The 17,643-nt window shown below is 38.5% G+C and overlaps 2 protein-coding genes across 2 annotated transcripts; one reads left to right on the forward strand and one right to left on the reverse strand.

Moving 5' to 3' along the window:
• The first annotated feature begins 6,382 nt into the window (after positions 1 to 6,382).
• LOC145499189 (uncharacterized) lies at positions 6,383 to 11,379 on the forward strand. The gene is made up of 4 exons (XM_081478770.1): positions 6,383 to 6,659; positions 8,630 to 8,841; positions 9,152 to 9,358; positions 9,794 to 11,379. The coding sequence occupies exons 1-4, from the start codon at positions 6,599 to 6,601 to the stop codon at positions 9,998 to 10,000; spliced, it is 687 nt and encodes a 228-aa protein (XP_081334896.1). The 5' UTR covers positions 6,383 to 6,598; the 3' UTR covers positions 10,001 to 11,379.
• Positions 11,380 to 11,514: 135 nt separating this feature from the next.
• LOC145499014 (histamine H2 receptor-like) lies at positions 11,515 to 17,448 on the reverse strand. Its single transcript, XM_081478758.1, has 3 exons — positions 17,362 to 17,448; positions 13,555 to 13,621; positions 11,515 to 12,906 (listed from the first exon to the last, which is right to left on the reverse strand). Exon 3 carries the CDS (start codon positions 12,865 to 12,867, stop codon positions 11,815 to 11,817), a length of 1,053 nt encoding a protein of 350 aa, XP_081334884.1. The 5' UTR covers positions 12,868 to 12,906; positions 13,555 to 13,621; positions 17,362 to 17,448; the 3' UTR covers positions 11,515 to 11,814.
• Positions 17,449 to 17,643: the final 195 nt, after the last annotated feature.

Below are 17,643 nucleotides of genomic sequence, written 5' to 3' on the forward strand. Positions count from 1 at the left end.
AAAGGCAGGCCAAAGTTATGCGTTACAACACACAATGAACTTTGCTTAGAAAGTAAGACAAAGTTCTCAACTGCCACTACCCAACGAATGTACAACAGGCCTTCCTTAAAATCAAAAGTCAACTTTAACCAAGTTTACAGATTGATTTATTAAGTTATGAAACTGAACATCATCACCAGAAAGGTCACATGACAATCATCAAATTAACATTGACAAACCTTGGCGATGTTTTTCAGGAAAGCAAAGAATTAAAATAAAATTGCAAACGTCGCCCAAATCCGCCATATCATGTATATAAACCACGCTGGGATTCGTATGTTTTTACTCTTACTAAAAGCCTCGTCACCAAAAATTTCTGGGGACGTTATCGGAAATGTGACTGGAGCCCAGTCCTAAGTTGGGTCCGATAAACTGGAGATCTGGGCACGAGATGATCAGTCTCCAAGAAAGTGAGCGAAACCGACCAAAAAGGCGATAAGTCATTGCCTTAGACGTGTTGTGAAAAGTGCTGCTACAGCTGTAAAAGAAATTTGTATTTCAAAGCTTATTTGCTTTATTAAAACTATTCCATGAAGCACGTTATTATGAATACGTGTGGCTATTAATTATATAACTGTACTGAACGTGAACTTTCTCCAGAAATAACTTTAAAACTCAAACGTGCTCACGGTTAATTTAGCGGTTAAAGTAATTCTGCACACATTACCTATCAGTGGCTAGGCAACTGAGGCGCTGAAAACAAAAAAAAGGAGAAAAAGTGATTATGAATACGTGTGGCTATTAATTATATAACTGTACTGAACGCGAACTTTCTCCAGAAATAACTTTGAAACTCAGACGTTCTCACAATTAATATAGCGGTTAATGCAATTCTGCACACATGACTTATCAGTGGCTAGGCAGCTGAGGCGCTAAAAACAAAAAAAAAGGAGAAAAAGAAAAAACGCATGTTTACTTCCTGGTCATTTTGGCAAGTAACTGACGTCGTCTACAACAAAACCGTTGTTTTACAGTTATGCAAGAAAGTTCTTCTAGGCAATCCTTTTACGAAAACCCTTGAATTACATTTTTCACTATCGCAATAACTAACACTGGGATATTGAACCGATAAACCTCTTGGCCATGTCTCGTTCAGTACAATAGGTCGGGCGATATTTTTTAATATATTCATGCCTAGTAGCCCTGAGTCATCATATCATGAGTCATGTCTGCAAGTTGTTTTTCTCAGCAAGTCACGTAGGATCATCAACGAAAGTTTGGAAACCCTGGTTCTAGCTTCTAGCACATTTTTCACAATGAAGCATATACTCTGCAAAACTGATAGTGCTTAGAATTTGCGCTGCTACCATTTAGCAATATCCCTATTTTGTTGCATTAATCAAAGAAGATACAAAAAAAAAAACATTTTAAGAGTAATATAAACTCTGGTACATGAATGTTCACCGTCACCTTGTCGCCGTTATCAAATGCAAAATTTCAAGTCTTAGGTTGGATTATAAATTAGTTCAGGTGTCACGGTATAAATAGCCGAGCAGAAGGAGAAGGGAATCACTGTCTCCCTGATCTCTACATTTCTATTCTACTTTAGAACCTGCTCTAATCATCAGGATATTTTAAATTTGGCTTACGCTGTTGTCCTCCGTTTGTTGGAAAGAGCGTGAAAAAGTTGAAGTGATTGTACCTTCGTTAGAATGAAATTGGCGGAATTTCAAATATTTTTATTTCTTAATAGGAGCTGGTATATCACTCGCTTGATAACAAAACGAAGCCATTAAGAACGCTTTGTAAAGCAAAAGCTTCTGATGCGAACACGTTTGCAACAGGAGCTAGTTCCAGGATTGAAGCGAACTGTGTTGTAAAACGACGGAAACGCAAACGTCACGTGATCAACTTTCCGGTTAACCTGTCACGCAATTGAGTCATGCAAAGTTAGAAGGAGGCAAGCTGAGAGGGCCGCTGAACTGCACCTAAATTCAAAGAATACTGCTGAAGGAACTCAATTCTAAAGATAGTAGCCTCTTGCAAACGTTCAGTTAGTTGGGGCGTAGCGTGAAAAACAGCTAGCGCAAAAAGGAGAGAGGAGCTTGGTGCGAGGAGTGAACACCTTTCCGCAGAGCGCTTTACCCCTGTTGTCGCTCGCAGTTTTTCGTGCTGCGTCCCAACTGACTGAACAACTGGAGGAGGCTATAAAGATAGCTTCTAAGCAAAAGAGCTGAATATGTGATTGATAAAGAAGCGTGATCATGAATTAAAAGTTTCAACTTCAAAACGTGCTCAAAAATTATCAGTCACGCTTCGACAAACAGGAAGACATTCTTTCACTGGGCAAGGAACATGTCTCCGGCTGTGGCTCTGAAAACACCTTAGTATTTACTTCCTGATACCATGAAGAACCTTAAACAGCTTTAAACCTGTGTGTTATGACGAGACGATTTCTCAATCACTGCAACATTGCGTAAAATTTTTGATCTTTGCCTCGACAAAATCTGACCGCAAAAAAAGCAACCACGAGTCGAGCAAGTTGAAACAACTCTGTTAGTAGGTCTAGTGTGTTTCATCATTGCACACGCCTGGTGGAGTTTGTGGTCCGGAAACCATTAAGAACAGGTTTTTGTTCTGCGGTCATTAAGTGCTCAGTACTGCTCACGTATCGTAATGTTATCACCTAGCCATTACTTCTTGACTTGAAGTTGCGTGACTTGAGCGAATACCTTGGGACCAATGTGGGGTTCATCTCTTTCAGCACTTCAAAAATTACTCAGTACTAATGTTACGCTTTTTTTAGTGAAGTTGCGTGAGGTTTAGATTCGATATATTAATTTAGATCATTTTGCGTAGGGACAGGAAGAGAAAGAAGGTTACCTCCTGATTACTGACTTAGCTACCTAGGATTGTACAAAAATTCCACAACGTTCCGAAACCAGGGATGTGTTATGCAACGTATCTCAGAATAGTACGTAACGACCCAGCAAAACTAATAGGGGGGAGGGGGGGTTGATCAGCTGAAACTGTCTTAGAATTTGAGCCGACAAATTTTCCGATGTCAGTTTGAACAATCTACTTTACCAGCACTGGTAACTGGACAGTGCCGGGAAAGCAGCTTTGAAGGGAGAGTTTTTTTTTAAGGGTATCATTCATGTACTTCGCGTTCATAAAAATCAGGCTAAAGTTATGCGTTACATCACAAACGTTTTGTTATAAAGTAAGGTAAAATTCTCAACAGCCACAGCCCACGAATGAAGGGAACGTTTCTTAAGGTTATTATTCATGCACTTAGGGCTCATTCTGAAGTTATGCGTTACAACACACAATGAACTTTGGTTAGAAGGTAAGACAAAGTTCTCAACTGCCACTACCCACGAATGTACAACAGGCCTTCCTCAAAATCAAAAGTGAACTTTAACCGAGTCTACAGATTGATTTATGAAATTATGAAAATGTGTACATTATCATCAGAAAGGTCACATCACAATCATCATTGGCGATGTTTTGCGGGATATCAATGAACAGTAAAATAAGGTTAAAAACATCATATCGCCCAAATCCCCCATACCATTTGTATTAATCACTCCGAGCTTCCTAAGTTTTACTCTTACTTAAAGCTTCATTACCAAAATGTGACTGGAGCCCAATCCTTAACTGGGTCCGATAATTTGGGGATCTGGGCACGAGATGGTTAGTTTGTAAGAAAGTTGGCTCAACGGAGCAAAAAGCCTCAAGCATTTTTGTAAGAAAGTGCTAAGAAAAAATATGTATATTTATGAAAGCTATGCCGTGGAACACGTGATTATGAATACGTGTGGCTAAAGACAGTACTGAACGCGAACTTTCGATAGCAATAACTTTGCTCATAAACGTGCTCAATTAATTTCGCGGTTAATGTAATTCTGCACACATGACTGATCAGTGGCTAGGCAACTGAGGCGCTGGAAACAAAAAAAAAAAAAGAAAAAGGAGAAAAAGAAAACGCAATTTACTTCCTGGTCGTTATGGCACGTAATTCACGTCGACTGCGACAAAACCGTTGTTTTACAGTTATGTAAGAAAGTTATTCTAGGCAATCCTTTTATTAAAAACCTTGGATTACATTGTTATTATTGCAAATAACTATCGCTGAGATATTGAAGCGAAAAACCTCTTGGCCATATCTCGCTCAGTAATTTTTGATAAATTTGTGTCTCATAGCCCTGAGTCATCATATCATGAGTCATGTCTGCAGGTTGTTTTGTTTTGTTTTGTTTTTTCAGCAAGTCACGTAGGAAAGTTTGGAAACCCTGGTTCTAACATGTCTAACTTCTAGCAAATTTTTCACATTTACTTTCATATATATTCTGCAAAACTGATAGTTCTTAAAATTTGCACCACTTGACTATCATTTAGCAATGTCCCAGTTTTTTGAGTATTTGATAAGAAGATATAGGAAAACGTTTTAAAAGAAATATAAGTTCATCTTGTCGTTGTTATCGAATGCAGAAGTCTCAAGGTTCGAATATATATATTAGTTTAGGTGTGAAAGAGTCTAGAAAAATGTCAGCTATTTAATTGCACGAATGGAGTCCGCTTGTGTGTTTAAGGTTGGTCTCTTTTCCTTCATCGTAGCCCATTCGTTCGATAAAAGGATACTAAATCATGAACGAAAAGAAAGATGAATTCATGCACAAATTTAGCCACATAAATAATTTTGATAGCGCATAATCTCCGATATTAATTCATTCCTGTTCTTTCATCGCTCGGATTTGTTTTTGGTTTATAAATATTAGATTCTCGCAATTCAGTACTTGTATTGCGCCGTGTAAAAGCTCTTGAAACCTTAAAATGTGAACTCCCAGCCAGAAAAGATAAAACTTTCAAAAATGAAATATTAAATACCTCTAGGGCCTTCCAGATCACAATTTCAAAAAATTAAACTCCCGCAAAGCTTTACGAATCGAGGGCTACCCCGACCACCACTGATGTTTATAATAATTGACCGGAAGTGAAATCTATTGAATATGTGCTTGTATTGAGCGCACTGTATAAATAGCCAACTGCTACAAAATAAAGCTTGAAAAAAAGTTAACAGCATAATAAGAGTTATATTTATGTTGTTTAGACCCAGTTCGCGGGCCGAAACTGATCTTGGCTCCGGGTCTACTAATAAAATATTTGAAACAATTCTTGCAGAACGTAAACAATTCGGTCACACAACGCTACTGGTTCAACTGAACACGAAATAAAATTTGTTGCCCTTGAAATTATTGATAACACCGTTCAAATAACTCTAAAATAAATTTTTACAGGGGGGAATAACCTTAAGTCACAGAATTTTTGAAAAATTGAAGCACCATATCGAAAGTTTGGCACTGTCTAATCTTGCATTCGTAATACCCTTTAATCTGCTTAGTGCGTCTTTTACTAATTACTTCTAACACTCTCCTCTCACAACCTTTTCACAAATACACACATCTAAGCCCGTTCTCGACAGAGTGGTATCGGCAGGGAAACATTATAAAACGCATTTAAAAACTATGATCTTTGTAAAGGTCGAAATTCAAAATGATTTGAGTTACATAACATCCTGATAATTTTCTTCATGGCCACAGCTGATTTGTAGAGAGGTCGTTATTTCGACTTCCGCTCAGATGTTTCGCTTTACAAAAGAGCTCGACGGCTTTTAGACGTTTTGGGCCCTTAAGACATAACAATTCGGCGATATGCAAATGTTTTTATCACGCTTTAAAAAGGAAAAAAGAGGCCAAAAATCGTGAATATTAGTTTTTGTCACATTGGCTTTATCATCAACACCTGGGTTTGAAAATAAAAAATAAAATTGTAGCTTTACCTGCCGAATCTCTTGCCGGTAGAAAAATATATTTTTATACTGAAATTGTAATGAACTGAATTTGCTCTCGCTTTTTATTGTATTCTAGCTCAGATTCTGCTTGAGAAAATAGTTAACAGAAAAGAAAATAAGCGAATCAGTCACAACAAACTGATATTTACATCCAGACATACGAGCGCGTTGTGTCGAAGAACAGTCACGTTTCCCATTAAAATACATTATCGTAGCAAAAACAAAACAAGCCAGTTAAATTTAGCTATGAGTAATGAATTTTTCTTGGAAATAAAACGTACTTGAGGAGTGAAATTTGAGCGAGCGTTCGCACGAAATCTCTAGATCAGAACATTTAATATTTCGCTTTACAGTTAATAACATGTGTTCGCTCCTAAAGAAATAAAAGATTGTCTTCCTTTCAGCAGTCGTTAAGAGTTTTATCAATAGTCCAGTTATTGTTCAGCAAAACAGTGGACGTGACTCTTTTTTGCTTCCCTTAACTTTCAGTTTTATTTGGCTAATTGTGATTGGTTATCTAGCACTTCCGCGTTACCGCACGTGTCTGAATTGAGAAAAAAAGAAAGAATTATCTCTTTCATAACAAAACTCAAAACACGGAAGCAACTCCGGGTATATAGCATTTTTACGAGACGCTCCTATAGCACAACATCTCGGCAGCGTGAGCGAGTAGTACACATCACATCGGTTGTTTCAAAACACTAAGCAGCTAAAGCTTAGCCTTTTACTGAACCTCAAGTGCAACTTAAAAGAGTCAAAGTTAAAATGGACGAAGAATTTCGTTGTGATTCCTGGTTGAGCCTTCTGGAAGATATTTTACAACGAGGTATGACTACAAATACGTTTAACATTCTAAATGTATCTGTTTCTTCCGTGTTTAAATTGCCAACGACCGGTTTCTGGAAAGCAGCAGGTCACGCTGTTTAGCATTTCTGTGGCACATTATCTGGCATCGAAAACCAATATGATTTAAACGATAGGGAACGACAGAGAAAAATAAAGAAAATCAAGCAGAAAGGCTAATGTTCAAAACTGAGTAAGATTTAAACTGATCAAAAAAGCTAACACAACTACGTGAGACGTGTTCTAAGGCGGCAAATATAAGTTTAGGTCATTTTACCTAGATTCTCGGGAATCCTCTGTGTTTATTTTGGCTCAGTAAGGTTTTATCATTGACTGATGTAATCTGTACGACGATATTGAACCGATAATTTAATTTGCAAAACTGTACAAGAGTTATGGTAACCTTTCAATATCGCGCTGAGAAACGTTGCCAATAGCAACGCACTTTTTGTTTAGCCAGTTGAGTGATTCCACGATTTTCCGTCTTACGGTGTATTTCTCTTTGCATAAATATATTTTGACGCAATGTTAATAGTTATGCTTTCGATTCCGGGTCGCCTTTTTGGGCCATTTCTGGTGTGAATTAATTTCTTTTTCGGATTTCTGAGAAAACTGATAACTTACACTGCCAATCAATTCTGTTGAGAAAAATTGCTATTGGCCAAAGCGCCATAACCTCGCAGAGTAGCTATCAGACGATATACCTCTGTCTGGTTGTCAACCCACTTCCTGAGCAGACAGAAAAAACTAAAGTGGTTGTTTAAGGAAATGAGCAGTAGAAAAGGTTTCAGGCTAGAATATTACAAGGAAGTTTTCTTACAAACTCACGTACAGTGGCGAACTTTCCATACAATAATATAATAATAATAATGCAGGACGTGATTGGCCTAGCTTGGTTGGAAAAATTGAATTAATTTAATAATTACAGGAGTGACCGCGACACTGATACCTAGTCTATTTCCAGAAAGACTGTTTGGATTAGTGCACTGATTTTGAAAGTAAACTGCTTACAATAAATTAGACCGTGGATACTCATACTTCTAATGGATCAGCCAATCGGACGAGATTATCGAAAACTTCCGAAAACGGCTTTGGACCTCCAGAGGGGATGACTGTCGAGTATTTCCAAAGAGATTTTTTGACGCTAAAAAAGGCTTGGGGCTCCAGGAATGTTCTTGAGGATTCCTTCATGTCCTCCCTCGCACTGTTAGCGGATGTAACCTACCTGAGCACGTCGTTTAAGCTAGGGGTCAACCCTAACACTCTCTCTACAAATAGATAGTTTTAAAAATGTTCTTCCGTTACTCTGCTTCTCCTGTTGAGCACGTGCGCTCATTTCATTGATCGGCCCGACAATTTATACGTCTTTTCAGTCTAGCCCACATTACCGATATCATGAATATTTTCACCAATCATGCCAGTGATTCTGGACGCCAACTTTTATTTCTCGCCGCGTGGTGTCCTCGCGGAAGGATGGCGTGTGCCACACGCGATGCACAATTTGTTCCAAAAATATGAAAATTGATATGTATCATTTCAACAAGCCTATTCATCAAGACGCTTCTTTTTTACGATCTCTGTCCCCAATTATGGCTTCTGTTATTATCCACAACCGCGTGGGTTTGCCCAGCTGTCAACATGGCTCGACCAGTATAAAGATGAGTAGCCTGTGATCAAAGGGCCTAGAAGGAATTGGCTGAGAGTGAAGTGGCCGAGGGAAAATGGGGTGGGGTTTAAGGCGTCTCCCCGTCTCGCTCCCCTCCCCTCCTCCCCCTTTTCTCCTGGTTCTTCTCTTCGAGCCATCCTCGACTAGAGAGCCTGTTCAAGATATACAGATTCTAAGAAACCAACTATCTTGTGCGGTGCGATCTCCGCAAATCAAAAGAGCTAAACAAAACAGAGGATCTGCTCGCAGTCAATAATTTAATACCTTTTATTTCACTCTTACTTTAGAACCTGAGTGGAACAGTGACTATTCAAAAGATTTTCCAAGCTTTCCATTGAAGAAACCAAAACTTGAAGTGGATCGGGACGAGGTGCTGGATAGGCCTCTGTACATCAAGCAAGACTCAGAAGATTTCTCGTTCCCTAACAAGGTGAAATGTTCCATGCCATGCATCATCACACAGCCAAAAGTTAAAGTTCATTTTCTGGGCTTAAAAAAGGTGAGTATCAACGAGGTAAAATTCAAAGAGCCTTAAGCTCCTTCTGGTATCGGTAGTGTACCTATCTAAAACTGACGTAACCTGATCATGATCCGATAAACAAAGGGCTCGACCCATCTTCACTTTGCAACCCCGCCCACCTCTTGGGCATCTGGATCTAGATCGATCTGCCAACACTATTTAAGGTGACAGAGGTCCTCACCGCAAGTTTTTGTGGGTAGTAATCATTAAACCTAGCAAGCACAAAAGGGTGTTTATAGACCCATTGGAAAACCATTGTTTAACCCTTGCCTTGAATTTCTCTCCGTAGGAGTATGAAAAAGTACAGAGTCGAGTAAACCGTCAGTCAAGGCAAAGACTAGCCGAAGGGAAGGTTCGAATGGTGGTGACAGCAGACGCACAGATCGCAAAAATTGAAGTTCTCGTAGAGCGAGCGCCGATGGCAGCTGCTCTCAGTGGTGACGTCACGGGTAGAGTGCCACTGAAGGTTAAAATGGGGGCGCAAGTTGGTAACAAGGTAAGAATAATAGAGCGGTGCTTGATAGGACGAAATTGTTGCGCCACTATACACATTCGCATCTCACCTACAAAATGTTCCAAATGAATTTTTATTCCGTCATTTTTTCTAACATCACCTCCTCTGATGACCACGTAGCCCCAACCTTGTTCCCAGGGCCTTTTTTCTTACAAAATGGCGGGGAAAAAGAAAAGCCCTGGGAATGAGAATGGACGCTGCCCACTTCCACAATCGCCTCACCCCGCCTCTAAAAGTACCCCAAGAAGCTTCTAATACCAGAACTATTATTAGTTCAATTAATCGTCGAGCGATCGATCACTGATTTCTTAAAATAAGGAAACGTAGGCTAATAGAATATATTTTTTTAATTTGTGAACTTCAGATTTGAAAAAGTGTAAAACGCCATTAACTTGAATTTCTTTTCGTTGTTGTCAGCAATACCTGTCTGTGGATCTCGATTCAGTTTACATGTCTGATAAAGGCACGCCAGTTTACAAGCTTTCAACCGTGGACGCCGACAGACGAAACAGGTTTCGCTTGGTAGTCAGCTTGCTGTTCATTGATGGAGATCGCAGTCAGTCGTTTGCAAGTCCAACGTTTCTGTTGCGAAGCCGAAGACCAGAGAGAAAAAAATCATATTAGTTCTCCCGACGACCCATGGAGAGAATCACAAAAGTTACACGTGTCAGTAGTGACACCTTGTGTTCCAGTTCCCCCGTTGACTGAGCGCGCCTCAAGCAAGACGAACGGAATCTGGGACAAATCACGTGTTCCGAATTACATCATAAGTTCCAGACCTCTTTATGTAACGCAGAAGACAATGATCGAGAAACAGATTCTTATTTTTTTCTTAATCCTGCTACACAACCCTATCTAAAATTAACTTCATTTTCAAGTTACAGCATGCCGTGGGGAGGATCTGGGGCGAACCGCGTGTTCACGAAGACACCGGGGATCCCTGAGCTCTCAACGGGCAGTGCCATTTACAACTACCGTTGGACATAGTAAAGGAAGTAGGCTACTATTGCCTTGAAACAAAGGCTTAGGAGGTAGTTGTGTTTAAGCCCGGGCCAAATGGAAACGAAAGTCGACAGGAGAAAAAATTCTCGGTATCGTTCGACCTGAAACTCATATCTATATCCTGACGATTCTTATATACTCCCATCAAATTTGAACTTGATCAAATCTTCTCGAGACTCGTCGAACCCTCTCTCAATTGACCCACGTTCACTGTAAGTTTCTGAAAACTCTTCAACGTGGATCTCTGAGTATTTTTAAGTCGTTCTTGTTTGGTCCGGACTTAACAATTTCGTTAGTAATTTAATTTGCTACAAACAGTTGCTGAGGTGGTCCGTGCCAATAAAAATAAATTTTAAAATGAATTTCGTTGAAATATTTAAGTTCAACAGGGAAACCGTGTTTGCAAAAGCAGTAAGCAATTTTTTTTTGTCCGAGTTTTACCAGTTTCTATTTAAGTAATCCTTGAAGTATTCAGATCGAAAATTGTGTGAAATAATGTGTAAGTGCAGTATAGAAAAATTTCAATTCAGCAGTATCTCTTTATCTCAGTTTTAGTTATTTCTTAGCCTGTCTGCAGATGTTTGATTTTCCTTTCAACGTCCCAAAAGTGAATTAAGGTCTTTTTCGACTGGGTAAGAAGGAAGTTCTGCAGGCAGGCTGCTGGTCTCTTTATTGTTACCGCAGGCTCAAAACGAAGACGAAGAAGTACCTCGGGTTACTATCTGAATAAAATGCATGAGTCTTTTTGTGTTCCTTTTTCCAGTTTTTATTACCAATGCTACAGACATCGTCTAAATCCATCAGTTACCATTAAATAAGGCTCAGGTATTCGATATTTAAAATGAATTTTGTATTTTAAACTCGGGACTGAAGTTAGTTACTATGTGCTGCAAAGAATTTATAAATGCTATTTAATTCGATATTTCAAATTGTAAAATTTTTAAAATTTCCCTGTTTGTATTATTATAACTCTGTTTTAAAGTGTCACGTCTATTTATGAAAATTGACAATCAACGTCAAAAATAAACGTTCAGAGTTTCAGAAAACAGTGACTAGTAGCTTTCACTCACCGAGTTTACAGAGAAATTTTGAACCATTCGTACAAAGATCGAGTTACCAAACCAACCCTGGCTGAGTTCATTCCTCTCATATCCTAGCAATTTCTTGTTCTTGTGAACGCTAAGTGTCAACTGTCACTCGCCTAGTTTAAAGAGAAATTTGAACCATTCGTACAAGGATCGAATTACCAAACCCACCCTGGCTGAGTTCAGTCCTCTCATATCTTAGCAATTTCTTGTTCCTTTGAACGCTAAGTTTCAACTTTTACTCGCTCAGTTTAAAGAGAAATTTGAACCATTCGTACAAGGATTGAATTTCCAAACCTACCCTGAATGAGTTGACGGCTCTATCATCGAAATTTCCCGTTCTTGTGAACGCTAAGTTTCAACCATAGTTGAAGCAGAGTTTCTCATACACCTCAGCTGGATTGGGTTACCATTGGAAGACCTCCATGACTCTGTTTCACTGGAGTGAGACCTCAATCCTCTTCTAATAGAACAAATCGCTTCCTTAAAATCTTGTTTGAAAAATGTGTACAAGATTGGGTCTACCAACGAGCTTGAAAATCTGCAAAACATAAAGGCCGTGTCGACCCAGTGGGGAATTGCAGCGAACATTTGCCCTCCACCCAAGTCAATTGACAAAGATATAAGAAAGTAAGGAAACCATCCTATGATGTAAAACCCTATCATTGATACATAGATCAGAGTTGCTCGTTTCTCCTTGAGTTTGTGCCTTTTTTGTATGGAATATGACACAAAAAGCATTGTTTGCTTTTCAATTTCTTTGGTGTGCCTTCGCAAAACACAGAAAACTTTGGCGTAAGCGACTATGATGATTAACAGAGGAACACAAACGAATCCAAAGATGCACACAATGTCGTAAATGATCTCCGTTTGCGACCGAGACACGTCATCTTTGACATCGACCCACGAGAGCTGAATGAGTGAGGCGCATGACGGAATAAACCAAACTGCTGACACGATGATAACGTATTTCTTCAAGCTGAGGAAGTCATTTGGCCTCACATGGCGTACGATAACGACGTATCGTTCCACAGCAATGACCAATAAGTGTAGAATAGCTGAGATGGACAGCATTCTGCTCATAAGATCCATACTAAGGCACCGCCACCCAACGTGCTTGTATTCCGCCTCCAGCACCGAGCATGCAAAGACCAATGGGATCGCGCACGATCCTGACAAAAAATCTAAGCAGGCGAGACTCGTCAGGCAAATATTGGCTGGCGAACGAAGTACTTTCTTCTTCCAAACCAGAAATACCACGAAGCAGTTAACAATGACAATAGAAACTGCCATTAAGACTAAAAAGAAAATCGCAGCCATGTTAAGGTGTCCTGATGCATTTCTGTTGTCTCCAGAGGATGTATTTGTTACTGCAGTCGGTGAGCAGTTTCGCTGCAACGCCATTCTAGTGGTATCTTTTGTCTTGAATTCCACTTTTTAAACCTTCGTCCGAGTGCAAAGAAGAATATAAATAAAAGCTTTTAGTAACACACAGAGTTTAAATTAAACACAGTGAATGATCGATGGCACTCAAGTCTTAGGTCCGACAAAACATTGCACACAATCATGATCACATCACCCACGGAGAGGTCATTTAGTAAGGCCCCGTCCACAGTACACCGGAGGAATTTAAAACCGGAGGTTTCACTCTGAAAACATATCAATTGTTTTCCGTCCACACTACGCCGGAGGAATTAAGAAACGTAACAAACACCGGTCATTTTGGATTTGTGTTTGAGGAAACTCAGTCAGGGAAATCAAATGATTATCGTGACTAAATCGTTTTCGAAAAGTTCCGTTTTCAAAATGTTTTCCGTCCCACGAAAACGAAATGCTGGCGTTTTCAAATTCCTCCGGTTTGAAGTGCGTTTTCGAAAAACTCCGTTTTCGTGCCGGATTAGTGTGGACGGTAGGCCTAATCGTAGAACTAAAACTGCGTTTTCAAATTCCTCCGGCGTAGTGTGGACGCTGCCTAAGATGAGACGGGGTTGTCGCCAAGGTAAGCTTTGCCGCCTAACACACCCCTAAAATTTAAACATGAATACAGATTTACAACATGTTAACACGAAGATCACGGAACATTGAACCAACCTCAAATGAAAGAACACAGGAACAGAGCCAATAGCCGGCTTAATCTGGATATCATAATGTCCTGACTCTGCGGGTTAAAATATAGTTAAAACAGTTGTGCAAACGTTATTCGAATACGCTTTTGTTCTTTGTTCGAATCACTTGCACCAGCTGGAGCTTGTGGGATCAGCTTTTCAAGGTTCAAAGATTTCGTTGCCGAGGTGACTCAAAATACATGTATATGTTTATGAAATATGTTCAAGGAGTTCTCTTTACCAGTAATTGTGTGGTCACAATCGCTGCATGTTCCACTGCCCTGTGATTTTCATGTGTATAGAAGACTGAATAATATTTTTCTATTTTTCTTTTATAGTGTTAGTTGGGCGATAGTAATTACATATTGAGGAAAATTGCTCAATTGTAGTCTCGTTAATTAAAATGCACAGAAGACGCAGAAAAGAATTAATGAGAAAGTTTATCATGGAAAGAATGGCAGTATTGTCAATCAGTTCTGGTGTTTGCTTGTGGAAAAGGAAGTATCATTCAAACTAACAATATGTACACAAGAGACTTTGTCGTTGCTAAAGTGAGCCATAAGAGTTTCTATCTCCCTTGTTCCACTTTCTATAAAAGCGCAACTTAATGAGAGTTGAGTCAAAATTGAAACACATGAAGGCAAACCGATAATAAAAAATTCTGACCCCTATTGTTAATGGACAATGCCGTAAATAAAGTGCTATTTGCTGCGTTTTCTCTTAGAGAAGCCAAAAAGAGCCGACAGTGACACCTTTAATTTTAACAAGGTAATCAAGGCGGGCGTCGTTTTTAATAACTGCCATTTTCATAGATATTTTTCATTAGGCGGACATTTCTAGCTAAAAGCAAAACTGCTGGAGACGACTGTCAGGGGACTCTGAATAATTGAAACGGCTTGCAAACTCTGCAGCAGAAAGACTCAATTCTTCCGCCATTTTGAAAGGATGCAAACAAAGTGTGAAATAAAGTGTTGTTTGCCAAGGATACGACACATCATCAGAACTTTCCTTTTTGTTTATCATTTGGCAAAACGTAAATATAATACTTACATTTCGCCGATAAAAGTAAAATATAAGACTTTAAGGTAAAAAGCTGTTAAAATTATGAGTCTAAACGTTTTCGATCTGTTTGAACATCATCGGAGTGATTTGCAAATATAAAACTTTAAGGTAAAAAGCTGTTAAAATTATGAGTCTAAACGTTTTCGATCTGTTTGAACATCATCAGAGTGCTCTGATGATGATCAAACTGATCGAAAACGTTTAGACTCATAATTTTAACAGCTTTTTACCTTAAAGTTTTATATTTGCAAATATAATAATAAAAGAGGTACGCATGATGTCTCTTGTGTATCCTCACTTTGTATTGTTACGCACTTGATCGCAGTTTGCATAGTTGAATGAGGAGGAGAAACTCGCCGCCGCCAATTTTATATATGTACTTTTCTAGAATTCGTTTTTGCTGTCTACCTCGGTTTCCATGCCATTTGCGTAATCCTATATGGAGAGGTACGTAAATTGATATTTCACTTTTAAAAAATAATACCCTGTAGTGATTTTCACGGTGTAACGTTTAAGTTGTCATGACTAAGTTCTTGATAGACTTTACCATTAGTGAATTATGAATTGCTTTTTACCCCACAGACTGTAAGTGCAATTATTTCATTTTACTCATTAGTTTCCAGCATACTTTTTGCACTTTGATATTATTTCTTATTTGCATTACAGTTTAACACAGTAAATTTACTGTTGTTGTTTGCTACAGGACTTAAAATGCCAACATAAGGTCCGGTTGGAGTTAACCTACAACTGACAAATTACCCAGAAGTTTGTATCGGTGACCAATCCCTCGATCATTACAAACAAACGGCCTTCATTTCAACTGAAACCTATAAAAAAAAGCTTTTCTACAATTTGAATGAACTATAACTAAATACGCAACTGGCATACAGTTGTTACTGAAGACCAAAAGTTAACAACTGGCAAATTAATTGTCTTCTCTTTTTCTCACTGATGGTGGTATTAGGGCCTACTACGGAAAGACGCTTAAAATTTCTTTGAAAACTACCCCGGGAAAAACTGATCGAAAAACCACTATAAAGATCGCTCAAAACCAAAAAACCACCGAACATAAAGACTAACTACCAATTTACAAGCTTGATACAGCAGCGAAAGATGGTGTACTTTTCTTTTTCTGAGGGATCAAAACATTTTCATTTGAAACAAATCATTCCCTAGGAAGTAGGAAAGCGAATATAACCAAACTGATTTCTTTACCAACAACTGAACACCGAATGCTAGAGAAGGAAAAACCCTCCAAAAAAACCCTGCAAAAAAAAAACCGGAAAACCGATCTCACAACAACAACAAAAAAATCACCAAAAACTTACAACCGAAAACCCCAAAGACCCCTCTTAAGACAAGGTCAACAAAGGTTTAATTACTAACAACTAGCTACAACTGAAATATTTTCAATATGCTTGCTAAAAAAGGAAAAATTGTTGATTTTTTTCACCCAGCAAATCTTTTAAGTGACTAACCATTAGAAGTACTGTTTCACCACTGACCAATGGGAAACTACTAAGTTATAATGATACCTCCCCGTGCGAGTGTTCTCTCTCATGAGTCGAGTTCAAAGCGACCTGTGTACTACATAAACATCATGCTAAATGACATATTATGAGATTTCATTGATAAATTGACTCATTTTCTATATCGATTCTAAAGTTTCTTTTAACAGCAGACTCCCCAGAACTCAGTGATTTGCGCCGGATTTTAAAGTACGTACATTGTGTATTTTGCAGGTTCATCATTTCAGTGATGGTCGACAGTTCTCTGTTATGATGGCCTACGAAGGAGGTGCTTGAATACAAATGTGACACTGTACCCCAAATAAACCGCAAAAGTGTCAAATCTAAAATGTTAAATAATTCGTAAGTATCAATATATTTCAACAAGTCTTGCTGTATTTTTGCGGGATAACAGGGCAAATAAAGGCAAAAATAACGGAGAAAAATGATCAGCGAATCTAAACAATAAGGCATTTAAAGAGATTATTTGACAAGCAGTGTTTTTCGTTCCCACAACGTAGAGTTACTGTATTTCGCGTTTCGTGTCGTCAGTAAAATAAATGAGAGGATTCATACAAATATCGTGAGATTTTGGGCCTCATTTTGTACTAGCACTGTACTCTGTCATTTAAGTGGACAATAAATTATGAATTGCCCTAAAATCTAGCGTTTATACAGGACAGACCTCCTCTAAGTTAGTATTTACAAATTAAATGTAATCAAACCCCTTTCCAAAACATTAATATTTCTCAGGCTTGTCATTCTGCGAATAAAAGATCTGGTCGATTGCTTGAGATCAATTCCCGTAACGTAATTAAACTTTGAACTAAAAAATAGGCTAAAAGAGAAGCGAAAGTCGCAATCATTTAACGGGATCTAAAAAGAAACAACATAAGGAGAGAAACATTATAAATTAGCTGTCTTTTTCGAATGAGACATGTTTTTTTAAATTTTTTCTTTTTTAAATAAACTCGCGATTCTTGAATAATGCAGCTAGGAAGTTTTCATTTAAAAAAATTGTTTTTAAAGGTTGTAAAAAGAAGTGAAATCAAACGGCCCGAAATAAAATAACAAAAAACTCTACCGGCATAAGCAATGTGAACACTTCGGATTCGTTCTAAACAAGTCACATCTTGTTTCATTGTTGCCTATTTAAACAATTTCCAAAAAATGAAATTACCAAATAACATTTAGTGCCTCGTACAAACCAAAGTTCGATTTACCTTAGCACTGTGCTCCGCGATGGCAATTTGTCTGCTGTTGTTCGTTCACTGCTCGGGTTTAAAGACCCTTTGGTTTGCCCAAGCAGCTAAGGGAAATGAAATCGGAACCAAACCGCAGGTGTAGTGTGTTCTGATGACAAGTTCACGACAGTGAAGTAGAACTATATCAAAAAGCCTTTTACCGGATATTCAAAGCTGTTGATTATATCGATTGTTAACTGAACGAAATGTCTACAATTGAAAAATCCCCATTGAACTGCCTTCTCTGTGGGCCTCCGATCT

This window comes from Orbicella franksi, chromosome 1, assembly GCF_964199315.1.
Source record: "Orbicella franksi chromosome 1, jaOrbFran1.1, whole genome shotgun sequence".
Classification (NCBI taxonomy): Eukaryota; Metazoa; Cnidaria; class Anthozoa; order Scleractinia; family Merulinidae; genus Orbicella; species Orbicella franksi.